The sequence below is a fragment of the Anser cygnoides genome, chromosome 3 (assembly GCF_040182565.1).
Source record: "Anser cygnoides isolate HZ-2024a breed goose chromosome 3, Taihu_goose_T2T_genome, whole genome shotgun sequence".
Taxonomy (NCBI): Eukaryota; Metazoa; Chordata; class Aves; order Anseriformes; family Anatidae; genus Anser; species Anser cygnoides.
The window spans coordinates 55222030-55249867 of record NC_089875.1 but is presented as its reverse complement, the minus strand read 5'-3'; the positions used below and the strand labels follow the sequence as shown (position 1 = coordinate 55249867).

Sequence of the window (27838 nt, the reverse complement as noted above, 5' to 3'; positions counted from 1 at the left end):
CCTCTCCTCTACAATTCCCCCACCCTATTCCTCCTTTTTCCTTTAACATTGCTGTCCTTGTTTTGTAATTGCTGTATTACCTCCTGTCTGGTGCAAGCTCAGTGAACCTACTGCTGCTTCTTGCCCAACACAACAGCAATCTTCTGTTCATTACATAAAGCTTTCCTTTCCATTTCTATTCCTTTCTAGAAATGATTGTTCTTTTTAAATGTGTAGTTTCTGTTAATGCAATTGATGTCTGTTGCTGGGATTTTGCAGAGAAGTTGATGAGTGTAAAGAGAAGTATTGCTTTTTGCCTCTGTCATGATGATGAAAATAACAGTGGAAATAAAGCACGTTGTCTAAAAAGTGTTATACAGAAAAAAAAAAAGAGTGAAATTTCAATAATTTTACAGACTTTACCACACCTTTCTTCAAGCTCAAGATGTTTTGTCCTCTCACAACCAATATGTGCACATTAATAAGTGAATCTGTGGGTATGTGCAAATTTTTGTGTACTTCAGAAAAGGGTGTTGGATTAGAATGAATTAATTGGAGTAATACACAATAAATTCCTGTCTTTCATCTTTAACCTAAGATAGCATTCAGGAACTTAACCTGAGATTTCAAATCCAAAAATGTCTCTGAACTGTCCAATAACATCAAAAAAAGGTTTTGCTTCTTCCTAAAATCGCATTTTAGGATGCTAATGCCACAGGTGAGTGTGTTGGAGTGAAATTAATTTGATGCTGCATCAGAAGGTGAATACAGTTTTATGTATAGTTATTGTGCTGATCCTTACTGTAAATTGTAACAGAGAGAGTAGGAATAGGGAATGGTTGTAAAGATCCCCGTGATAAGAAAAACACCATGTCCTGCCCCTAATCTGATGAGTCATTTTACTGTGGGTCTTTTGGGGATTGCAGGTGGCTCTACATCCCACAGGTCAGCTGTGTCTTACTGGGGAGCTGCACAGTGTCTGTACAGTCTGTACCTAGGATCATAAACAGAATATAGTGCTGCTGCCTGTCTGGGCAGTAGACAGTATATCAGGGAAGCTCTAAGCTCATGTGGTGGGGTTCCTTTTCTTTCAAGCTGACATAACCGTTGAAAGATTGAAGGCTGGCTGAATTGCCAGTGCTGCCCAAACTGGCATCACAGTTCAGGTTGTGCTCCACAATTCAGGCCTAGGGGACTGACTTATTTTGGCTGTCAGCTACATCCAAATGTATCTTTGGGAACCAAACCTACTGTGGTATCTCCCACATTACCTCCTAATCCTTTTCTGACACCAACACATACATGGTTTGCTATGTCTGTAAAGCTCACATTTTCTGGCCAGGTGCTGTCTTTGAAACAAATGGAACATAGGTATTGATGCAGTTTTGCATCATCTTTTTTTTTTTTTTTTTCTCTTGATGTGGGATCCTGTTGCCTTGTGTCATTAGGCTAGTAGGATTGTTGGTGTCAGCTGATATGCTTCTTGAGGACTACGGGATAGAGTCATAGAAATAGGATTTTGGAGGAATCTCTGGATATAGTAAGTAAGTTACTTCTCTGGTATTTGTGACTTTTCCCCAAATTGTGCTGTCTGACTGACAGTGCTTATAGATAAGTTAGCATTTTTTGCTATGGACTTCCACATAAAAGTGTTCAAAATGGCAATGAGCATGTTAGGGAAAAAAACAATTACAATAAAATCTGTAAAATCACAACTGTCATGGAAGTAATGATGTTCATTATTATTCCTTATTGCAGAGTCATATTTATATTGTCTTGCTCAAATGTCATTCCTAAGAGTCATTATTCACTGTTTTTCCTCTCCATGAAAAAAACAAACAAAAAATATGTAAGTTTTGCTCAAATACAACCTTGTGGCAGAACTTTTAAAATCAATAAAACAAGAATACTTCAGCACAACTCAAGAGCCTGGGAAGCCTCTTAGTCTGCCAGGAGCTAGGAAGAGAGTTTCCCTCTGCTCACCTTGTCTTTCTGTTACTGGAGCCAGGCTCCTGCACCAGCTGGCTCCTGGAGCTGAGCCTCTCAGCACAGGAGGAATGTACACAGTTTATGTCAAAACAGAATTCTGACCATATGCCTTTTATTAAAAACAAGCAAACAAACAAAAAAAGCAAGCAAACAAACAAAACCACCACCAAAACAACAACAAAAACCACAACCACCACCACAAAAAAAACTCAACTTATCTGGATGTCCCTTTTTTAAAATAAAACATAAGTATTTAAAGCAGTCAGAAAATTAATCCATGAACCTTCAAGGTGATGTATTGGCATTGGTGCACTACACAGTATTTTCTAAAGTTGAGCTATTAAAATAGGGCATGACATGCTGATCAATGTGTACTGTGTTTTGAATATAGTATGTGCAAATATACAGGAAACACAAACTTTTTTTATTAAAGGATCACAGCAAAGATACATAACTTGTGTAATATGCTACTTACTCCACCGCACTTCCAATGACATTCATGCCTTTTGGAAAACAAAAACAAAAACAAAATAAAATAAAACGAGACATTTAACTTATTTTTGCTAATGCTCTGCTAATAAAATTAGCTTCCTCATATCCTTAGACCATTATGCCCACAACAACATTAGTACTGCTAAAAATATTTACAGTCAGATTGCTCAATTAATTATTGGACTGTTGAAACCTAAAATATCTTTGAAAATATTAGGCCGTTATCGAGTCATAGGATTTTACCAGTGAGCTTCATTACATTCCAAATACAGAAGAAACAATGGCTTCAACTCATTATGTAAAGTCTATGACAGCTAATGTAGTTTGAACTAGCCACTAAACTATGAGCTTAGGTTTAATTAAACTTATTTCTCTTCTTGATTTACCAGTTAAGGCTTTTCCAATAGTTGGTCAATGCATTTCAGTTTGCCGTATGTGAGCATGGCAGACTGCTCAGAACCTGTCAGACTGCAATGACTTTGGACGATGCTAATTTGCTTCCATTTCTAGTGTAGCTTATGTTCTTCTTGTTAGCTAAATAACACTGCTGTGTAGAGCAAAAGAGCATGCCCAGTTTTTCTGAGTGCCCAGTTTTTCTCTCTCATGCTTTAAAAACTTAGATGAAAACTCTCTTTCTTAAGATGATGACAATTCTGGTTTAAACTTTAATAATGGCTATGAAGAGATCTTGCTATACTAATATAAAATTAAATATTAAATCCCTCTGACAGCACAGTGTGTTTTTCAACAGAAAAATAATAATAAAAAAGGCACTTCTGCTATGTCTGGTTTCATATTCTGCTGGTATAAACGGCTACATATTGAGCTGCAACACATTGATGAAACTCCAGTAGCATTACTTCAATTTACAACTTGAAAGGATTTGGCCTTCAGTCTTTATTACACAGTCCATGGCAGAAACAAAATATTTCACACTAAAAGCATATTCTGTTACACAGATTTGAACAATGAATAGAAGAAATACACTTTTGCTGCAGAAATTAAAAAAAAAAAGAAAAACAAAACAAAACAGCAACCCCATTCCATACAGTTGTGTTTTAGAATATGCTTAAATTCATCAAAGTATTCCCCCCATTACCCCCAGTTAGCTACTGATTATTTATTTACAAAGCAAGTAACAAACAATGGCTAGAAAATACCATTGCACCACAATTATCTACATAGATATTTCTATATTTCATACTAGAAAACAGCTAAGATGGCATTTACTTTGGTACAATGTTTCTTTCATAAATCTTAATGTGTTTTAGTAGCTAATACAAAATGGAGATGCGGACTGTACTACCTTAGTTAGAAAAGCAAACATGGGTTTGGTTAAGAAAAAAATAGATTTTTATCAAAATGTAACTTTATTTTTATTTTTTAATTATTATTTATTTATATATTTTTAAAGCAGCTCTAATGTGTTTACTCTTCCAAGCACCTCACACAGGGACTGTTGCTGACTTTCAAATTTGAGACGTTGCTGACAGGGCAGTTGAAGTTTGAGAAACTAGATGAAAGAGAATTTATCAGCTGCCTGTGCCAGCCCTGACAAGCTTACAGCTGTGCATCTATTCGTACTGGAACTTATAGTAATAGAGTCAATGCTATTTTGGGGATCATTCTGCAATCAATAACAGCATGGAATACTTCCATTTATTCATTTATTTCAGAAGAACTGACACTTCATGGTTTTCATTGTAAAAGTCTAGTTCTTATGTGACAAACAGAGGAGGAAGGTGAAACTTAGGGGTTTGCTTTATTTTCTTTAAATGAGCACTGAAAGAAATATTTTCCCTTTGAAGCTGTGGAACATGCAATCCTTGTAAGAGATGACCTCTTGACTTGCCAATGTGTTGTTATTCTAGATGATCTTGTGAAACTTCACCACACAAATAACCTGCACAGAAAACACCTCTACAGAGAAATTTTAAATGTAAATTGAGTACCCAACAGTATTACAACTCAATTTCCCATTATTTCCTGTTGTTAAAAACTCACCTTCACTTTTCAAACTATAGTTGTCTGTCCTTTTAATTTTTGTCTCCAACCTGTTTAACACTACTGTAACTTGTCAGAGCACTTCAGATAGCTACAGATACAGTAGTTTCACTTTAGACTAACATATGTATTCCTGGTTAACATGACTGTTTGGAACACTGGAGATTGGAAAGCCCCTGTATCTCTTGGCTCTGCTTACCATTAAGTTTCATGCTTCTGTTATGCGCAATGGAGAAGTGCTGCAGAAGCAGTTTTTGACAGACAGGAAAAGCAGGCACTTTCCTCTTTTTTTTTTTTTTTTTTAAATTATTAGTTATTTTTTTATTTTGAGGGAAAGTGTATCCTATACCTTCCCATAGCATACTGCACAGAAACACTGTGGCACTGGTTTGTAATTGCTTTGAGAGCTATGCTGCAGGAGACCCTGTCACGGCAGTGGGGTGGTTTCAGCTTCTTGGAGTTCCAACTGAAAGGAAAGAAATTGCAAACACAATGAGCAGTTACTTGATTTCTGCCCTCCCACCAGTTTGCTTGTGTGTGTGTGTTTTGTCTTTTCAAGAATAATTAACTTATCATTTGCAGCTACTGACCTGCCCTGTAAAGCTGAACTGGTAGCCCAGGCAGCAAGGCAAGAATATGCCTTTGTCATAAAGCAACAAAGGCAGAGTAAATGATTAGAGAAAAGTTTTGTGTCTTAGCTTTAATGACAGAAAAACATTAGATCGGCAGTGCTGTTGTATTTGAATTAGTCTATTTCATAGCAAGCCAGTTGTTTTCTTTATAGAGGGGAACCCTCAATGAATTTCACTTGCAGGGAAGGATTTCACTCCCTCCCTGTATTATTTCTGTAGCAACCGCAGGTAAGTCGGTATTTTACGTGCCTATTAGTATCTTTTCTGTGTTCACACTAGTAAATTGACTGACTTCTGGATTCGAATTTAAAGATCCAGTGTGAGATGGAGTTTAAAGATTCTGTGTCAGATGGAGTTACATCAGCAAACAAACACAACCATCCCCATGCTCTGGGCATCCATGGTATCCGCACCAAATCTTGTTCATATACAGGCATGATAGAAAATCTACAGAAATTTTTAGGCAAATCTGCCTAAGACACATCATGTCCTGAAAGTCTGCAACCTGTTTTGCTGCCCAGCAACCAGAACTTGTTGAAAATTGGGCAGACACTGTCATTAAAGTGGTTATGGTATGGAAAGCAGTCACAGATGAAACCTGATGGACACAAATGAGGGAAACGTATTACACGTGGGCAAGGATTTTGGGGTGGGGAGAAGATGCATTTTCTAACTGGATTGTTTTCCAGGTGCTTTCTGCAGTTGGCATCCGTTAGGACTTCTGACTGGAGATATTTTTTTCCAAGGCCAAAACATAACTCAAATGCTTGTTCAATTCAGCATGCTATATTTAGGGATTTTTCTTTATTCTGTACTGGAAATGCTCCTCCTCAGGAACTTTTTGTCAAAAATTGACCTAAATGTGAATACGAATCTGAGTCTTTTGGAGAAGTCTAGATCCAGAAATTAATTTTGAAGTTCATAGTCACTTCTGAATTGAATTAATAGAAATTTCAGTTCAGAAAGCATTTGGAAAATGGTCTAAGTCATGTGGTTTAATTTTTAGGTAGTTCTGTTGTCTTGTGGGTGGAGCTAGGAGTTGGACTCAATGATCCTTGTGGGTCTCTTCATTCAAACTCAGGATATCCTATTGTTCTTTTGTGGATTGGATACAGTAGTGTTGTTTTTGGTTTTGTTTTTCTTTTTTACTGGTGAACTTTCTTTTTCTATTTTCTTATGGAAAGTGTGAATGTTTTTGTCTCCATTTTTTCTAACTCTCAGTTCAAGAAATGCCACAAACACAAGCAACCTTACAATGCATCTAACTAGTTTCAGTGCTCATAGCATTGTTTATAGATGCTGCCTTTAATGAAATTGTCTAGCAAACACATTCTGTTTTCTTTGTTACCTAGAAGATTCACAAGGGTCCCATGTCAGTACAAATGTTCAAGCTTTTTTTAAATCTAGCAGATAAAGTAGTGCAGAGATTCTCTGTGCACCTGAAGTCAAAGCTATTTCAAAGTTGTTAGGGTCTTTGTCATGATCCAGGTTAATGCTAGTGACATCAAAAACAATTCAGACATCTGCAAAAGCTAATATTAATCCCTTTTATTAGCATTCCCTACTATTATTGGGTCATGCAAAGAAAAGTTTGAAGTAAGCAGTTCTGTTCTGCAAGATTTTCTCCAGTGTTCTATTATTCCTGTTTTCTTGTTTTAATCTTTCATGCAAATGCACTTGAAAGATTGCCCATGCTTCCCTGAAAATTAAAGTGAGTTGAGCCTAAGCTCTAAGCTCACTCTGAAACAATGCAACCTGAACGTTCTGACACAGGCGTTAGCCCAGTAACCCAAAATACATCCCCCACAGATGTAAAGCATCTCATTGTTAAAATTCCAGATTTTGCATGCCTGACTAGCCGCTGTCTTTTCTCCCTCAGAAATGTGTTTCTCCACTGGACATGTACTATTTTTCATAAATGCTCGCACCATCAATGTTTCATTTCTGGGGGAGGTCAGAACTTGTTTTGCACTTTTCCTATATGTAGATAAAACAATAATGCAGTTCTTAACCAAGACCTTTTTGGTAATGTCAAAGAGACATAACGGAGGCCAAATGATAGTATCTTAACTCAGAATAATATGAACATTTGTATCTGTTCTTTTGCACTGATAGAAAACACAGTTGTTGTTCCCACAAGTGAGTGCTTATTTTAAGTGCTTCAAGACTGTGAGGCCCCAAGCAGTTGAGTGCTTGAAGCTCTCATTAACTTTAGCAGGAGTAAGAATTCTCACTTGGGGAAAAAAAAAAAAAAAAAAAAAAACACAAAAAAACAACTTGTAGAACATCTGTTTCTATGAAAATAACTTGAGCTGTGCTGAGCACTATACACTGCACAATTAGGATTCATACCAAATGCTCTCCAAGGCCCTGTCTACACAAGAAAGAGCTTGTCAGGATACTTAGATCAATACAGATATACTGGCTAGACTTGCCTGTACAGAAAGCACTTACCTGTGAAAAGAATACCCTGTGAACAGAATTTACAAAGCTCACCAAGTGTTTGAGCAAAGTGTTTTTTTGTTGTTGTTGTTTTCTGAGAACAAAAGATGGATTCACCCTAGGGCTTTCTCTGTCTAAAATAAATAAATAAAATGCTACATTTGTAAGTACTACCCAGAAAACCTTTCCAGAGCAGATTAGTCCTAAAATCCTTCTGTCATTTGGATAGTAAGAGACACCAAAAATGTCTTTTACAGAAAAGTTTGTTGGAGAAGAAAATAAGTAAATGAAGTTTAATCTGGTTTGAACGTGGCTTGGTGTGAATGTATTTCATAGCCTCTGAGGAGGGTGAATAGGACTGCATCGACTAGCTGGTGTGCTGCTCTCCACAGAGCGCAGCAGTCAGAAGGTTCAGGTCAGCATCCATCGGGCACATCTGGCAGAAATAAACCAGTGGCAACAGCTGCTCAAGCAAGGACTGCTGCAATGATGGTGAGGGAAGTGAAATTGGGCCCATTTAAGAGCACTTCAAATTCTCTCAAATACCAGACCATGCAAACAGACCTGTCCACACATCTATGAGCACAGGAGTTTCCAAGTGATGGCTTCTCCCTAGCCTGGGGGAAACATGCTAGCTAGCTGCTAGGAAGAGTTACAGAAGTAGTGAAAGCTGCATAGTCACACGGTTTCTTACAGTTCTGAACACATTTCTTTCGTTACATGTATATTGGCTTTTTGCTTCAATTTTCTCCCTTGCTTCCTCACTCTGACCTTATTCCTGATGTTCTCCTTTCTCCTCTGCATTCTTCCTGTCACCTGTCTTTCTCTTCAGCATCTTCCCTGTCACTTCTCTTTACCTGTACTTTATCTCTTCTTAACTAATTCCACCACTATCCCCTGAAGGAAACTAACACAAAATCTCCAACTATGTGATTAGCTTGCTCCTTACTTCCATTCTTACTTCCATTATAAAGCTCACTTCTATCCCTGCCTCAACTAGCTCTCTCCCTTGTTGGTGTAGGTTGAAAGATCTTTGTGGGAAGGATCACCTTCTGTTCTGTGTTTGCTCAGTGCCCAGTGAAATAGACTTTATCTCAGTCAGACTCTAGGTGGTACCACAGTAATCTCTGCTAAGGTAGAAGTTTAGAAAGCTACAGCTCTCCTAAAACTAATGTAAAGAAGCATAAGTAAATGTAGAAAATGTTATTACACACTGCACTGTAAAAAGCTGAAAAAGCTAGACATGAACTAGATAAAGATAAAACCCCATTGTCAGACACATGCACAAAATTGACTCCATTGAGGGTTGCAAAAGCCTTAGTGAGAGCTGAATCTGTCTACTAAACTTTTGCTACACATAGTGAATACTACACGTATATACACACATACATATATGTATGTGTCCATGCCAAGTTTGGCAGTTCTGCTCCACCACTGAAGTGTGGGTAAGACTGAGCAGACACTAACTGATTCCTCAGCCTGCAGCTTTGCATGTACAAATCATGTTCTGGTGAACGACACCACCAGCTGCAGATGCTCAATAGACCTTCCTCTTCTCCCTTTTGCTTGCTCCTTCCTCTTTTTCTGCTGCATTTACTTTGTATGGATAAGATAATATTCTGATCTGGACTTCCTGATTGCCTGTGTGACAGGTAAGCTATTTCTTTCACGAAAAGCCACTTCTCTGCACCTCGAGAAGGCAGCTAGCTTGTGGGTGAAGGGGCAGCAGTGAGAAGCTCATGAAGGAGCAAACTAAGGATATTGCTGATGTTCCAATGAAAGATGATGTGGCAAGGAATAAATTAGGTTTCTGCCTTTATTTCTTCTTTTTAATGAGTTCCAGATAAGATTCAAACCTTTTCTAACAATTGTTAGGCTTGTATGTTAAGATTTGCCTTTGTGTTTTGCTTGATGTTCACCGAGGGATGTGCTTTGGAAACTCTCAGGAATAATCACAGGTGCATGGATGTCAAATATGTAACAAAAAGGATTTTTTTTTTTTTTCCCAAAAGCTAAGCAAAAATAGCCTGAATAAAAACAATCTTTATCCTGGTATCTGCTGTGCCATAAAATTCCTACTCTGTATACCTTAAACAGCAAAATGGCACAATACTCCTTAATATGTGTGTGTATACATGTATATTTATATATTTACATATCTATCTATCAAAACCTACACTAGCCAACACAGATATTGATCTGGTACAAGAACTGCATGCAGATGACCTTTGTCTACTTCTTGCACCTCTTACAGGAGAAACACGGCCTTGTAGGCCTTTCTTGTACATCAATCAGAAAGTGTACATGCAGTTTCTTCTCTTTTCAGTTTACTGATGAAATGGTAGGAGAGAGACGTGTATATTGGCCCAACCATGTCTCCCTCAACAGACAGAACAGAGAAATCTTTGATTATTCTCTAACCGGTTCTAAATCAGAAACCTGTTGTAAACCTTCTGCAAATGAAACACTCTGTTTTGGGTGTTGTGTATACGCATGCACGCTGGACCCTATCATGCAAGGTACCTTTGAAAGCCCTCAGCTTTTGGGCATCAACTAGAGTATAGAACAACTAGAACCATGCAGGACTGGGGGCTCTGTGTGTGAATACACCAGCTTCAAATGTAGCCCTGAAGGTGTTTAGATGCTCAAATAGCTACAAATCAGTATAAACTGTAACTTCGGAATACATGTCATCTCCAAGCGGGTGGCCTGGATCCAGAGATGACATCTCCACTGCTAGTCATACCTGATGGTTAGTCCTGTCCACAGTGTTGGCAGTGGAAGCATGGTCACGAGTGTTTTGTCGGACTCGGGTGGAGTTTTGCTGCTCAATGGTTGAGGAGGTGGGGATGCAGAACTCTCTGAAACACCTTTTGAAATTCTCATCTAGAAATGCATACAGGACTGGATTAAGGCAACTATTTGTATACCCTAGAGCAATACAGAAGTGCCAGGAGACAGTCTGGAAAGTAGTTTCTGGGATGTTGACCAGGGCTTTAACGATGACATAAATGTGGATGGGAGTCCAGCAGACGATAAACACTGCCACCACTACAAGAACCATCCTCGTGATTCTCCGCAGGTTCCTGTCCTTCTCCTTGGAGCCAGATAACATGCGAACACTCTTCAGGCGTAAAATCATCAGCCCATAGCACACAGTAATGATCAGGACTGGCATGATGAAGGCAAAGATGAACACACAGATTTTCAAGAGGTTCTCCCAGTACCAAGCAGGGTGGGAGAACTTAAGTGTGCAGTCAATAGAGCCTAGAGATAAAAGAAAAGAGCAGAGAAGAACAAACCGGTCAGTTTGGCATTTGCTTCCCTTTAAACCTTTTTTGTTAAATATCATGAGCAAATACATGAAGATTTACTATGTAAATAACTAAAACAAAGCGATCTGTGATCTGTCATTGGCACAAACATTGATAGAAAACAGCGCTGCAAAATATGTATGAAGCTTTATTTAGAAAAACAAGAGCAAAAAGTAACATTCTCCTTTGCATTATATTGCTTGGAATTCCGCATATATTTAACAAGAAAAAGAGTTGAACTGTCATAAGTGTTCAAACATTGGCTCATTTTCACTTTTAAGATAAAACCCGGTGAAAATAAGATGATTTCAGCACTGTATCTGCTGCAAATTTGGGCATTTCAAGGCAAAGGGGCAGAGGATGACATAACGTGGTAACTGCACTTTGGAGTGTTTTTGATTTATGTTGAGAGGCTGTCACTTGAAGGACACCACTGAGCACCAGCAATCCAGAACATGCTCTCAGTTCTGTACCACGTCCTGTTAGACGAGGTAGAAAATGAAGACCAGCAACTTCAGTGGGAAAATCCGTGGTAAAGCACAATCTCCAGTGCTTTAACAGAGTGCATATTCCCCTATAGCTGAAGGTAGGCACAAACGCTTTTCCAAACACTACAGGGGCTGTCTAGGGCAACAAGACTCACGTGGATCCCGCTGGAGCTGCTGGTCGTCAAAGACTGATCACATGCAGAGCTGTCTCTGGTCAAGCAGAGCCAGCTGCAAAATTTTCCAAGATGGCTATTTGCACTGCCTGCTTCATACAGCTTGCAGGTCAGAAGTTAGTTCAATGTCTCTACAATAAAAAGAAAGAATGCAGAAAAAAGTTTAAACACTGATATATTCAATTTGGGGATGAAAACAAGACTTACCGTGCCTGTATTTAGTAGTTGCCATGAACATAACTGGCAGGCCAATAGCAGAAGAAAGAATCCAGTTGCAGACGTTAACAATTTTGGCATTTCTGGGGGTACGGAAATCAAGGGCCTTAACTGGGTGGCAGACAGCTACATAGCGATCCACACTCATGGTGCAGAGCGTAAAGATACTGGTGAACATATTGTAGTAGTCTATGGATATAACAATCTTACAAAGGATTGTACCAAATGGCCATGTTCCCATCAAATAATTCACGCTCTGGAATGGCAGAGTACTTGTTGCTAATGCATCTGCCAATGCAAGATTGAAAATATAGATATTGGTGGCAGTCTTCATTTTCGTGTACCTAGAAAAAAAAAAATCAGCAAAAAAAGTGAATGACCACAACTAGCAATGTTAAACAAAATTGAGGCAAGAGCACCACCTATAAGAAACTTCTGTGAAATAATGTTAGATGATATCAAAGACAACCTCTTCTGCTGTTCATTTTTTAACCAAATGATCTTGCTATGGTTTATCTACAATATTATTTTGTAATTCAGTCAGACATTAGGTAACAGCTGTAAGAAAGATTAGAATACATTAATTTAACTTGTGCAGAGAGAAAGGACACTTGCAGAAGAAACAATATTATGATGGCTAAAGAACAGAATCACAGAATCACAGAATCATCTAGGTTGGAAGAGACCTCCAAGATCACCTAGTCCAACTTCTGACCTAACACTAACAAGTTCTCCACTAAACCATATCACTAAGCTCTACATCTAAACGTCTTTTAAAGACTTCCAGGGATGGTGACTCAACCACTTCCCTGGGCAGCCCATTCCAATGCCTAACAACCCTTTCAGTAAAGAAGTTCTTCATAATATCCTACCTAACCAAGAAATAAGCTGAAAAAAAAATATATTTTCTAATACTGGATGCTGTATTAAATGGATAGATTTTGTGTACCTTCTGATGCCATGTCAAGTATGAGAACTGTGGTCTATACAAATGGAGAAAGCATTTCTAGGTTGTGGAATAGTAATGATGTAATTCCTTAGGGAATAAGTACCTGAAAGATTAGTGTAATTATCAAACCCACTACATCTGAAAATTTATGCTTTTGCTTTAAGACTTTCTTACCTGCTTGTAATCATAGAAATTTAAAATAATTTGTTATGATGGTTACTACATTGCTTTGCTGATTTCAGTGTCCTATACAAATTAGACAGATGTTCTTCCAACTGAAAAAGAAGACAATCTATTGAACATATGAACTGAATATTTCAATAAAACCACCAGCCCTTTGTGGATGTTGCAGCCCTATTGCTTGAAGTAGGTGTACATGCCGTGCTCTGCTCCACAGTGCCTATTGCAGCAGGAGGGACTTCAAGCTACTTTGCACTCCCTTCTTGCTAAGTCTGATACCAACTATGCAAAAAACACTTTCTGAATTTTAAATGTGTCACACTTCAACCACAGCAGAGCAGACAGAGCTTTACGTGTTTTAATTTGTGTTTGCATTGATAAAAGTAGAATTCAAATTCTTCTGTCATTTCATCATTTTTTTTCATTAGCCCTTTATAGTTTCAAGTCATTGTGTCATGTGAATAGCCCCCCCCCCCCCCCTTTTTTTTTTTTTTTGATAGCTATACTTTTGCAGTGTCACAATGAATGTTTTACTACAAGCCCTGTTCTTGGCTAGTCTTTTCTGCTCCCCAGTCTGCTGCTGAGTTTGCTAGGCACTGGGGCCATCTGGCTTTGGGGAGGTCATATGGCTTGCTCCTTTGATGAAACCCTCCTGTGATCCTGCAAAGTAATACAAAGTAATAAGCACAGTATTTGTTCAGACATTTTATAATGTATTGACCGATTTGCAAGTGGAACAGTACTTTAAAAATATTTTGGGGCAACTTGCTGGGGAAGACAAAGTGTAAAATACAGTATTTCATGGTTTGTTTTTTTCTTGTTTTTCCCCTGATCTATCCAGATAATGAGTCAGTTGCAAGGAACTGGTGACAGCGCCATGTGGGGAGCACACTTTTGGAACTTTTTTGGTAGGGGCTGGAGGAATGCAGACTTTTTACTGAATGCATCTAGATAACTTTTCTGATGAACATCTGAAGAAGTTCATACTGTATTTGTTCTCTCATTTCATGGCACTATGCAGGAGGAGCCACTAACAGCCTTAATGTCAAGCTAGGGTGTTCTGCTAGAATATTTTTAAGTAGATCCAATCTCTTACTTGACTTCTGTCTTGAGAAATATGATCTATTATACTTCCAAGTTTTAAATAAAATCTATACTCTGAAATTAAAGTACTCTAAAAACTTTTCTTAGGGAAGCCCTCCGTTTATTCAACAAATTGCAACAACAGTTTAGGAAGCTGAAGTTGTACTAAGTCCTTTATTTGCTATACCCCTTGCTTCTTATCAAAAATGAATGTCTTCTCTATGGGTCTGACAACAGATCCAAGATTAGCTAATTCTGTGTCCAGAGAGCAAACCTGGATGTTTAATGGCAATGTGAGCAGACATTCACAGCTTCCTCCAGCCTAATTGGCTCAGGCAGTGATAGCAGTGGACGGGCAGTGACTCTGAACCCTCTGTGGATGAGAAAAGGCAATGTGCTCTCATCCAGGCTGCTGGTCCATACTCAGCTCTGAGATGATTGCCTTGTCTTTATGGCTGGAGAAGAAAACAAGCTTAGGTATGCTTCTCTGTGCTGCTGCCATCACACCTGATTCTGGTGTAGTTCTGTCCAAAAAGAACATCAGCAGCAGCAGCAGCAGAAGCAGATTATAATGATTTTTTATCAGTAATTGAAAATATTCTTATGCTTTAAAGGCAGTGCTTGACACAGCAAACAAAACAGATCAGCCAATAGGTAAGTGACTTTCAGATTAGCATGCCAGAGGATGGGTAGAGAAAAACTCTGAATAAATGGAATAACATCTCTTCACTGACACTACCATGGGCCTTATTCCACTTAAATACGACACAATTTTTGGTTTTGGTATCTCGTTTTCACTGTTGGTTTAAGCCTTAAAGTTCTTGGACTTTTCATTATTTCATGTAATGGGCTCTGTAGGCTATTAATGAAAGATTCTGCTTGATGTACTCCGTAATCTTTGTGTTTCTAATCACCGTTTTCTTACAAAAAAAGGAATCCAAGCTTTTTGTGGTGATAGAAAGCATTTGCTTCCACAATTGCTTAATCAACAAAAGCCTACTGAAATTCACAATATTCCTTTCAGTGATTTCTATGGGATTTGAGTATTTCTCTGTACTGAATATTTAGAGATTTTATAAAGAGCTTATTTCTAAAAAGCACATTTTGTTAAAGGTGTATTTCTCCAAATAAGTAGATTATCAGTGTCCCCAGGATTGTATTTTTTTTTTATACGAACAAATAAATACTGAAAGAATTGATTAAAATAGATTTTTAACAGCATGAAAAATAATGGTCCTCAAAATGGAGCTCTTCAAAGCCTTGATTCTAGCTTTTATTATATCTTTTCTTAAGGTATCCTTAAGTCTACCTATTTGAAGAAGCAGCACAAACAGTTCCATCATACAGACATACACATGTACGTGATCAAATTGCTAAACTTCAGAGGGACTGGATTTTATATGTAATTAAAGTCACAGGCTATCTGTAGAGCTAACTTATAATGCCGAAAGCACTGTGTTTATAAATGTGATCTTTTAACAGATACTGTTTTCACACTTTCATTCAAGACCATTAAAGAATCTTAAACCAAACATGTTTAGCCTGATGAATATAGTAATGTATATATGTCATTACAAATTCATTTGAAAGCTCCTATCTGAAGAGCAACAGTGAGGAGAAAAGCAGAAACAGCCTTTTGCACTTAGGAGATAGGATGGCTGATGGTAGATTGGTAACAACTACTTTCAGCAACACAAAGTCATACAAGCTTTTGTCCATAGAATGCTAATTTGGAGACGAAGGCTGCTTCAACTGATCTGTGTTTAAGTAAAATGCAAAATATATGAAAAACTAGCTTAATTAGAAAAGATTCATTGCAGAAAGCCGCCATTTGTGAAACTTGCTTGGCTGCTCAAAGAAACAACAGGCAGCAATTAGGTCTTGCATTCAGACAACCTCACATAACTCTTGTTGATGCTGGAGATTAGGTTAGCGTTCAAATTCATGTTCTTCCTGTATAAATGACTTGTTAAACAAATGAAGAATCATTATGTGCATGCATTAGATTTGTTGAGGTCTCCTTGGGTGGGAAGATTAAAACATGTGAAGCATGCCTAGTTAAACTAATTTAAATGAACATTTATTTTCATGGCTGTTCTGGTACATCTTGTACATGCAACCCAAAAAAAGTAGGAAAGGATTTTTTTTTGTGTGTGTGCTTTCCTAAGACATGAGGTACATTCAATTTTTATTGAGCCCTTAAAGCTCTCACAAAGGTTTAGCCTGGGCTGGACAACCTTTTCTTCTAACAAACAATCCAGCGAGCATGTTTGACACTGAAATGATGTCTCTCTGCTAGGTCATATCCTGTAAAGTACCTTTGGTCTCAAGTAATAGAATTAACTGATGGCTATCCTTTCTAATTGTCCTTTTCCTTTCTTTGCATTGTAGTGGGTCTCTTTCTACAAAGTTAAAGACCTGCTCAGTATCTCAGTTACAGCTGTGGTGTCGTAGGAGGCTGCTACTGATTAAAGCTTTGAAAGCTTTGAAAGTAACATATGTTCTGTAAGAGTCTAATCTACCTGTCTGGGAGCACTTGCTTTCATCAGCTTAAAGACTTGGTCTCTGATTCTTCTATTCATGAATACTCCAGAATACTTATGCTGTAAAGCCACTAAACTCAAGCTTTACGTACAAGCAACATAAATTTGTGTACAAACCTTACATGTTATTATGCAGTCAGGCCATCTGGATTGGAGGTGACATACTGTGGTTAACAATCCACTCGTCCTTTTGATTTATGTTCCCCATAGGAGATTACATACGTGGATGTAATTCAAAAATAACAATCCCTCAGGGAAAGCACACAAACAACAAACAGAAAACAAAGCCAACTCCAGCAGGTACAACATTACAGCAGAAAATGTTCATGCTTAATCAAAGTGAAATTCTTCACATTTGCTCACTTCCTGCACTGACCCTGAGTTTGGGGGCAAAAACTGAACTGGGGAAGGGAACAAAATGTACTGCCATTAAGACAGACAACCGTTGTTTGTTGCCATTCAAGCCCTGCCAGTCACTGCTGTGAAGGAGATCAGAGTGCAAATGCTGAACTCTGTTGGTGAATATAAGGCACCATGAAGTTATCTGTTGCCTAAAGATAAAATTCATCTGGCTTCTCTCTCAGATTTTACACGATTGCAAGACAGCAAAACCTAACTGAGCTTTGGGGTTGTGAAGTGTGTGTTGGTGGTTTAATTAGAATCATGAAAAATTCATACAAATATCAGGCATCACTTCATGACATACTAAGGCAGTGTGATAGGCCTAAGAGTGAAAGGCATAGTTATTTGATGTATTTGGTGGGGAATGCAGCAAGGCCTCCAACCACAGGATGCCAGAGAAGCTGTCCTCTAACTTCCTCGCACACCAGCAAGTGGATGCACGTTTGCTAAAGAAGCTTCAAGGTATGTGCTCAATGTGGATCCTACATTCAAGGACACACAACTGCTTCAGCTGCTACCTCTTTTCTCCCTCGTCCTTTGTTTTCCCACTGCCAAGTCCCTTTTTCACTTTATTCTCCTCCATAGCACAAGTGAACTGAATCCAGAATTTCACCAAGGTTTACTTCCTAGGCTATCTTCCTATCTTTGACTTCCCAGCTTGTCCTTTCCCTGTGTCTAGTTCTATTAAGGTACGTGCAGACCCACCACTTGGTGGCATTTGCCTACACAGCCCAGTTAGGAGAAGGAAACAGAGCACATCACTTTTCATCGAAGAACATCTGCCCAGGTCCTCTTCTCCTGTAGTCAGTACCAATTAGCAACTTCAATCAGGCCTCAGCTTTGGGACAGAGAGAGCTAAATGAAAGCCTCTGAGGCAGACGTGACTTTCTTCAGACTCCATCACTGGTCTTTTCAGGAATGTTGCTGTGCCAATAACAGAGAGTCCTGAGGGCATCTGACTCATCCTGTTTTCAATTAATTACAATAATGTGTTGGGCTTTGGGCTAAAATTCTCTTGCTGCTGTTCCTGGTTTTTTTTTTTTTTTTTTTTTTTTTTTGCTACTGAGACGGATCATATGGTGTTCCTCTTTCCGTTGTTTAGTTTGAATTAGTAAACTTAGTCTCTTCCCAGGGGAAAAAACAACCCCCCCACCAAAAAAAAAAAAAAAAAAAAAAGCGCACACAACAAAACCCCACAAAGTCAAACAAACAAACAAACAAAAACACAAAATAAGCTTCTATCTTTGGGAAAAACAGCTACTTTGCAGTGGAAGGCTGGTCCTTTCCCTTCAGGTCTGAATGAAAGGATTAACTAGCAGGGAGATTAATCCAGACAAAACACAAACTCCACAGTAGCCAACAGGTAACTATTTTATTATCATATTTCTCTCATTATTTTCATGCCTTTTTAATTACATGTATATGCACAATATCCCTGGAGCCAGCTAAGGACAGGTCTTTATATATATATTCACATCAACTTGCCAGGCAAACATTCAAGATGTTGCAATGTCTTATAACTCCTATTACCCTAATTTATTTTTCTTTTCCCAGACACCACCAACAGCTATTTAATAATAAAAAGAAATGACAGCAACACGTATGCTCCAATTCCCATACAGTCAGCTGCTAGTAAACTGAACCCTTCCCCTCAGCCTAGTAAAAAGAGGGAAACATTATCCCCAAATTATTCCAGTACTTATTCTGGCCTGTTTGTTAACCCACCTTTAGCTCAGTTTCTGTGTGCTTGGCATTGAAGTATGTATGGGTCGTTAGTAATGGCTGTTGCTTTCACAGTTATTGTGTAACACATCTCTGAGAAATAAATCAATGGTGCTAAAAACAGTAACTCCAATATATTGCCATTATCAGGCAGCGGGTGCTTATTGCTGAAGTTTTTTGCTTTGGCAGGAAGACGTGCAAAGGAAAACTGTCAGCATCTTTAACTTAACTTTCTCCCCTGTGCATTCAGGGAAGTGTGATTGGGGGTGAAACCACTGACTACGTCAACGATAACTGAGGTGACATTTTTATAGGAGGAACAAGTTAACAGCTATTTTGCCTGTTTTCAGAAGAGAAGCGATCTTCCAGGTGCGGGTTCCCTCCTCCTGGTTTGTGTTCTTATCTCCTCATGTGAGGACTGTACATGAGACATCCCCTGCTTGGCACACAAGCTGGCAGGGAAGCTTTTGAAGGTAGTTTTACTGCTAGCGGATATGAGATCCACAAAAGACTGATGAGGAACAGTAGTGGTTATCCTCCCTGGTTAAAGGCTATCATCGTGAATATACAGAGATGTGTATATATACAGTGTGTATATAGATACACAGATGTGTGTAGATACACAGTGTGTATGTATATAGATACACAGTGTGTATCTATATACACAGATGTGTATACAGTCTCTTGTGTGCAAGAGACCAGGATTTTCTTGTGAAGGTGTTGGGTGTGATCTGGAAAGGAGCAGCAGAGGTGAGACAGAGGCTGGAGAGATGGTAAAGCCGCAGGAAGATGTGCCTGTGAAGTGAGAGTAATGGTGAAAGCTGGAGATGGTGGAGAAAGACACGACAGACAGAGAGAGCAAAACTATGTATTTTGAGAAGAGCAAATGAAAAGTACAAGGAAATATGGGTTTGGTCCCATGTGACAAGGATGAGATTGCACCTGAAACTGGAGCTCTGACAGAGGCACTGAGTCCATCATTTTAGGAGAAGGATTTGTGAAACTGGCTTCCTGGATAATTTTTCTATAAAGGCAGCAGATCCCAGGGCTGGAGGTCAGCACCAAGCAAGGGGAGAACAGGAAAAGGCACCTTAACTGCTGCTCCTTGCTCTGCTTCAAAAAAGAGGCTCCTGTCACGCTGGGATTGCTCTGTACCATGCAATGAGGAGAAACACCCCATCCTACACAAAAACAGCTTTGTTTTGAAGTTTTATTCCTGATCTGAGGTACAAGATCTTATAGCTGATAATTGAACACTTCTCAGCGAGAAGGTGGAAAAAATACGCTATTTCATGTTCTTCACAGTTACTTGAGTAGCTATAGTCTGTCATCTTTATTTTTTTTTCATCATGCAAATTCAAAGGGAAATATGAATAAAATTTAAAAGTGTTTATCATTAAACAGATGAATGAGAATGCTTTTTAACAGTTAGGCTAAGCTGTGGAACTCCTTGCTAGTGAATACCCTTAAAATCCAGCTTCCAAAGGGAAGCAGGGTCTTTGAAAGATAATGATAGCATCCCCACTAATACATCAATAAAGACAAATTCCATGGTATAGGCAAAGATGATTATGAGAAGAACTTTGAGATAAGCCTAATAGCAATTCACTAAATATTTGCTTTCATTTTTTTTTAAAGATATAATGAATGGATTTGTGTTTTGAAGATAATTATCAAGGACTGAAAACGTTTTTTCACTTGGAATCATAATGAAAATAAATTGTTTTTTGAAAGTGTCCATTAATCAGGATCTCTATAACACCCATCTTAGAACACCTAAACTTAAAAATAACTAATCTAGAAACTTTAACAATGTTTCAGAATTCTGAAGTTTAAACTTTAGAAAATGATTGTTTCAGAACAGCTTTGTTGCAAAGTGGTAATATTTGTGACATTTTATTTCCAACCTTATTTTAGATTGTTTTATTTGAGAAATGTTCACATAAAGCTGTTGATAAACATGCTGATGCAAACTGCAGCTCAGAAAGTCTGTCCACAGTGTAACAGACTGTTAGAAGGAGTCTCACACAGCGAAGCTGCTGTTTATTCTACTCTTTGTCTAAACACCAGCTACTGGCTATGGCTGGAAAAGAGGTCATTAAGTTAGAATGATACTGAAACATTCATAATGTTTTGTTTGAGATATTTGTAAACATGTCATCTTTTCATCTAGCTGCCACAAAAAGTCAGTAATATTAGACTGTTTTTTACGAGGAAAGTAAAAACATTTTGGAAGTGTTTAACATTATTTTTCCTGCAGGCCATCATCAAAATGATACTCCAGAAAATACAGCAGGATCAGAACAGTTTTTCCAAGAGGAATTGAAAGAGAGGGGAAGTTTTCTGCCCACTTCTGCCCAGGATTGCCAGGGGGCAGCTGCTGGCCCAGTGTGGGGACCTCCCCTGTGGGGTCAGCCCCATGTCCCACAGGTGGGAGCTGGCTGGGGCCAGGTGCCAGCTGCCCGTGGTGCCACCAGCTCTGGAGAGGCTGCTGGATAGCATCCAGCACCTGCCTCCCGCTCCTCAGGGAGACCAGGGCCATCCAGGGGTCTTTGACCATGGTCCTATCAATATAATTTAAACAAAATGAGAATACAAAGGTATTCGTGGCGTTTTACCTATCTGCTTTCCTTGATCCTGGGGGAGGGAGGGGAGCACCTCAACAGTCAAACATTTACCCATTAGCAAAGGTTGGTAAACTTCTACTGCAAACAGTGTACGGAGACACCTGTCATTCTGTAATGCAGGATGCTAAGGCTCACCCTCTCACTGCACCTCTCATTTAACTCGGCATCTCTGCTGTTCCTGACCAGTCATGCTCCTTCAGTTATGTCCACAGATCTTCTCTGACTTTTACTGGTGAGCACCATAAATTCATAATTGACATTACTGGTTAAGGCTGCTGGTAACAACACGGAGGTGGAAATTTTTATTTTCAGACAGCTGACAGCATTAGCATACACAGTGCCACCCAAATGCAGAGACGTTCAGGTGATTGTGGGCAGGAAAGAAAAGAATGAATTTTATGGATTTCTTGGTTTCTGAATTCCCTGATGTATGCTGCTACAAGACATTCTGTGGGCCTTCTTTCACACTGCATCTGTGACTCCATGTTGCCTTGCAAAGAAGAGCTCCTGTTTTTAGAGAAATTGTCTTCGCTTCAGCCTCTTTCAAGCTTGAGATCACTTTCAGCTTATTTCTCTAATCTGACTCTCCACTTCAAATGCTATAACCTCTTTGTAAACTCCTCAATTTTCCCCTTCTTTACATGTGTGATAATACTTATTCCTCTGGAGACATCAATTCTTCCTACAATTGAAATTTCACCCCAAATTCCCTTCCTAGTAAAATACTTTTCCTGAAGCTTGAGTGGGCCAGGTTGTAGTAAACAGAGCTTTCAGTACGGTGTAGTCTTTCCAAATTAGATGATGTTTCAGTCACAGCTTTTTTTTTTCTTTTCAAAACATTGTGAAGATGTTGGTTTGAGAAATGTAAAAAGCCCTTTGCTTCAAAGAGGGTTTCTTTCCCTATTTTAATATTTTATTTTATTTTATTTTATTTTAACCAGAGTAATCATTTACTCTAATGAAACAAGGCATTTCTCTCCTCCTGTGAAGGACCACAGAGTACCTCAGGCTCCTTTGTTTATGATATGTGACAAAATTAATAGCAAAGCAATCAAGGCATCACTCTTGACTTGAGTGGCACCAGCAGCTACTGATGGAATCACAGTCCTCTCGGGGCACTTCACATGGTGGAGTGCTGGGGCCTTAGAGAGCTACTCTACTCTTCCAGACCGGCGATGCCAAAGATGTTCAGCAACAATCTCTCACAGCTTTCCAGCATCGTGCATGCGGCCTTAATCACAGGGCACATTCTTCCCACTCTGATGTGTGACTAACATCCCACCGAGTTGACTAGAAGGCAGGAAAAGCCTATAGATCACTGTGCAAATTAATTCAATACCACATGGTACTAATTGTGCACTGTCTTGTTGCACTCTGCAGCAGCTAGAAGTAGCGTTTGTTGTTGAAATGCCCGTAACTACACTGTGTTCATATCAGTAATTCACACTTACACAAAACACATACGGAAAACAGATAATAAAAATTATCTACAGATTTTTCAGATTACTGGAAATTCATAGCTGGCAGTAAAACCTGACTATTATCGCTGTCACTCAGAAGACATATTTTACACTTCACAAAGGGAACAGCTCGGTGTTAGTAACACGGGGTTCAGCTTCACACACTGCAGATCTAACATGCTGTAAATATTAATTCAAGGAGGAAAATATTCAGCTGAACAGAAAGCATTTGGAAGAATGAGGGGGGTGGTTGATATTGCATTATTTATAAAGAAAGAGGTATACAAAGCCAATGTCACTGTGGATTGATAATGACATCAATTCCACATCAGGCAAGCACTTGCATGGCTCCAGCTCCAAACCCATGGATCTGCTTCACGTGGAAGAGTTGGAATGACTGGATGGAATTTTAAGGTCATCAGTTTATAAGAATAACATTATAGTTATTCCAAAACATATTTCTAAAAAAGCTAAACATGTCATATTAACACGCAGCACTCTGAATAGGAAGTCACTGCTGCTTTTACCTCTAACCATTTACCTCCCAACTCTTAGGATTTTAAAGGTAAACTAGGTACCAATATCACTTTAAAATCTTTTTTCTAGTAGTATTAATTCTTCTCAAAATTAATACAAACTTCAAAACCTCCTTCTTCTTGAGCAGGCATGGTGTGAAAGGTAGATAAAGAAGGGGAGCTTTATGTTATGTCAATTGCAATTCAGTGAAAGGTGTGCCTCCTATCCTTGGCTGGATCTAAGGATACATGAACGTAAGCACATAATCCCATAATTTCATATGAACATTTAGTATGACTGCAAATGCTGTCATGGTAGTATAGCTTTCAACAAGAAATAAATCAAAAAGCTCCCTACTGCAGCTCAGGTATACTAAACCTATACAGAAGCACAGAAAGGAAAGGCATTTTGTGATGCTTAAACCACAGATCCTATTCAACCATAAAATGTAAGCTCTTTTTCATCCCAGATTGGTAAATAAGTGTACGACAGTAACTTGGAAGGAACTCTGTCATATGGAAAGCTGTTCTTGTGAAAGCACAGGAGACCTGGATTCAGTCCTGTCTTTGCCACAGAATTCCTGTGTGGTTTTGGGGAAGCCATTTAATTGATTTGTGTTTTCCTCTGTAAAATGAAAACATTTTTTGTCTTCTATTACTTCTGGCTTTTGTTTTTAAGCTATAATCTCTGGGAAGGATGCTCTCCTAAGACAGAAAGCTAAATGCAGGTGCCTTGTTCATTTTAGCTTTGTGGTGTAAGTGTAATTGAGTTAATTAATGTAAGAAATATGAACCTAGAACAGGTTATGCCCGCTATAAATACATAATTCCAGGGACGACCTGTAGCATATGCTCTGCTGACTACCATCCTGGCTCTGTTATATTGTGCGTCTGCTTTTTCTCCCAGAGGAATGCATTCAACGCTTGCTCAGACAACTGCAGCCATGGCCCTGTTCAGAAGCACTTCTGCAGCCGTACCTTTGTACAGCGTCCAGAGAGAGCTTGAATCTCTGGCTGACCAAAACCACACGCCAGTAGAAGAACTTCCCAGCTCTGCCTATTTAAAACATAACCTCCGAACCATAGTTTTAGCTTGAGCCACTGATGCACACAGTGCGTGCTCCCATCAGGTTTACGAGCTGTACAGGCTTTGCAGTGACATCCCCAAGACATGCTGCCACATGCAGACGGAAGCATCCTCCACCACGCCGCTGCACCCTCCTCAGCTCCGGCTTTTTACGGCCAGCACTGCCTCCACCGACCCCACCACGGAGCCTCCAGGTGCCTGCGGTGCTCCTGCTGCCCGCTGCCCGCCTGGTACCCGGACCTCTCAGCGCTGCTCAAAGGGAAACGGGCTGCTTCCCGGAGCCGGCGAGCCTGGAGTGCCGGGGCGAGGGGGGAGCGCACCCCGGGGGCACCCTCCAGCAGCTCCGGCGGAGCTCGGCGGCTGCGTGGTGCCTCGGTTCCCACAGGCAAACACCGGTCCCGTCCCGTCCCGTCCCGTCCCGTCCCTCCCGTCGCGTCCCGCCCCGCCGCTCCGGGAGGTGGCAGTGTTCCTCCACGGAAGCCGCCTGCCCCGACCCCGGGCAACCAAAGGAGCGCCCCCCCCCCCCCCGCCTTTTTTTTTTTTTTTTTTTTTTTTTTTTTTACGACGATATACGGGAATGAGGTTTGTCACGCGTGGAGGACGCGCTTGCGAGTGACCTTGTACAGCGCGGCGGCAGCTTGCGGGGGAGAAAGTCGCGACACGCGACAGCGCAGCTGGGAGCATGGGCTGCTGGCAGTGGTCGCGACCCCCGCGTATTTACACACGTGCACACGCACGGAGGTATACACGCACATACAGATACATACGGATATAAACATGCACAGCACCACTTGGGGGAGAGGATCTGTGCATCCTGGCAGACAGAGGCGTTCAGCCGCGAAGCCATTTGTATTTTTGCTCCTGCCTTTGGTCTGGGGTCAGCCGCGGGGATGTGCACCGCCTGTCTGTGAGCGCATCCTCACACGCAACGACCACAAGCCCTAAAACCCTCCCTGCCCAGCGGAGAGGTGCAAACTTCGGCCCCGGCCGGGCAGAGAGCAGCGGGGCCGCAGCACGGCGGGGCCGCAGAGCATCTCCCCGCAGCGCGGCGCTTCCCGAGCGGGCGCCCAGCCCCGCCGCCCCGTCGCAAGTTTCTTCCTCTTCGCTTTTCCTCCCTCCCGGGCCCCTTCCCCACAGCCCCCTTCCCCTCCTCTCCCCTCCGCCGCCCCAGCGCGACCCCCGTCCCCCTCCTCGACGGCGGCGGCGGGCCGGGCGGGGCGGGGCGGCACCCACCTGACGATGACATACATGACCAAGAAGTTGCCGAAGAGCCCCACGACGCACACCACGGAGTACAGGGCCATGATGGCGATGGCCGTGACCACCGAGGGCCCCCCGCCCGCGGGCGCGCAGGGCCCGCCGCCCCCCGCGCTGCCGTTGGCTCCGCCGCAGGGCTCGGAGCGGTTCCAGCCCGCCGCCGCCGAGCCGTTCCCCCAGGAGCCCGGCGGGAGGGCCGCGCAGGGCGGCGCCGAGGGGCGGCAGGCGGCGGCCGAGGCGTTGGCGACGAACGGGTCCTCCAGGGCGCCGGCCAGGAGCGGCGCCGAGCCGTTGCCCAGCAGGTAGGCGACGGCCATGGTGCGAGGCGGTGGCAGTGCCCGGACCGGCGGCGGCGGCGGCGATGCCGGTGGCGGTGCGGAGCGGGCGGTGCCGGGGAGGCGGTGGCGGCTCCCGCCCGCCCCGACGGCGCGCCCCGCCGCTGGGTGCAGGCACATGTGTGCGGCGGGCGGGACGGGGAGGAGGGGCCTGCGGCGGCGGGGACGGCAAGGGGAGGGGGGGAGGTGGGGCTTGCCCCCCTCCTCGGCACCCCAAAAAGGCCCCGGGGGGGAGCGGGCAGCCCCCCGCGGCGGCCGCTTCCCGGTGGGAGAGGAGCGGGGTCCGCCCGCTGGAGGGCACGGGCAGCGGGGGCACGCCAGGAGGTCTCCCCTTCCCTGCTAAGCTGCGGTGGCGCTTGATAGAAAAGGGTTTAAAGCGCTCCCCTTCCCCAGAGCATCCGCGGCAAACGGCGGGGGGGAGAGAACCCGGCGACACCTCACGGAGTGAGGGGGCTAAGGAGCGGGGCAGGGAGGGGAGGGGTATGGCACTGATGAACGTCGTGAGTCAGGGATCGTGACAAAAGCGTGCCCCCTGTGATTATATAGCTCGAGGAGGATGAGACTGGGAATAAAACGTGGTGAACTGCACGGCACCGCACCGGGAGTTGAGTGTGAGCCGAGCTGTGATTTGGAAATGACTCGGATCTCATGGATCCTCAGGGTTTTTAGAGGAGTTTCTGCTCCAGAGCTCTGAGGATCTCCTCTCCCAGACATCGGTGCGATTGTTATTGGATGTGATAACATGGAAAAGGAAGGCATCAACACCATGCTCTGAACCAGAAAGCTTTATGTGCGTTGTACTGGCTGTTTGAGTGGCCCACTGCTTATTTCCACCAGCACATTTCTGTGATCAGTTTGTTCCAGATGAGCACAGAGATGCATCTCCAAGAGTGCCTGCTGGGTGGCTGCTCATTAATTACTAGGACCCAGCTCCTTTACTGTCTCTCATCAATGAAATCAGAGGGGATCCTTCGTAAGGCAAAAGAAAAAAAAAATCAAAACACCTCCTAGTGAGCAGGAAGGAGACAGACAGGGGTGCTAATTGCTCCTGCTGCTGCATCATAGACCCACGCTTAGTGCATCTGCTTACCACAGGCAGAGCACCTCCCGCTACTTCAAGAGTGGTAATGGTAGAAACAGAGAAAAGAGGAGGGTTGCACCCTGCCAGAAAGATGCAAAAATACAGGCATTTTAGTCTGAGGAGTTCCTGTGCTTCCATGTCAGAAGCAATGGCAGCCAGTGCTGATTAGGGCAGGGAGGACAGGAAGGGCACACAAACTCTTTAAAAAGTCTCTCTGACCATTAGCAGTGGGGAGGAAGAAGAGAGAAAGTGAAAGGGGTGTCACTGGACTTTGGGAGGGACATGGATCTGGATAAGAGGTGTTCGTTTTTTTTTTCAAGTTATGTACTGGTAAGTCTTGTCAGAGATACAGTGGAATGGAGGAAGAAAATCAAGCGAGCTATTTAGGGGCGCTTTTTGTAGATAGCATGTATTGCTTCATGGCCAGAGAGAGTATTTTTGGCATCCTTTATTGATGGGAGAGAGCTATTTAGCATCATATTCAGAAAAAGAAAAAATGCTTTAGAGTAGAAAAAATTGTGGACAAGGGGAAATGAAAGCAAGAACTGAGATTTCAGATGGTGAAAGTCACTGCCTCTTTATCCCTTTATGAAGTATAGTATGTTTTAGTCATAGAGCAGGAGGAACAAGGCTTTAAAACTGCACCATTCTCAGACTTCTATCTCTGGATATGTGCACAGGGCAAGACCCTCTCCCACTACTTCCCCTTTGTTCCACCAAAGCCATCAGAAGAGTTTAATGTAAGCCCAGACACAATTAGTGCTTAGCCCTATGGATACACCTGTGCCTGGCTGGGTAAGATGGGCAACAAAAGTCAAGGCTGCTAGGGACTTTTTGGTGTACCCTGTGTAACAGCCAGATTTGTATC

General features: G+C 41.6%; 1 protein-coding gene across 1 annotated transcript; it reads right to left on the bottom strand.

Annotated features, from left to right (window-relative positions):
- Positions 1 to 1816: 1816 nt before the first annotated feature.
- Positions 1817 to 25871, bottom strand: OPRM1 (opioid receptor mu 1). Its single transcript, XM_066994206.1, has 4 exons — positions 25531 to 25871; positions 11721 to 12073; positions 10285 to 10805; positions 1817 to 4930 (listed from the first exon to the last, which is right to left on the bottom strand). Exons 1-4 carry the CDS (start codon positions 25869 to 25871, stop codon positions 4892 to 4894), a joined length of 1254 nt encoding a protein of 417 aa, XP_066850307.1. The 3' UTR covers positions 1817 to 4891.
- Positions 25872 to 27838: the final 1967 nt, after the last annotated feature.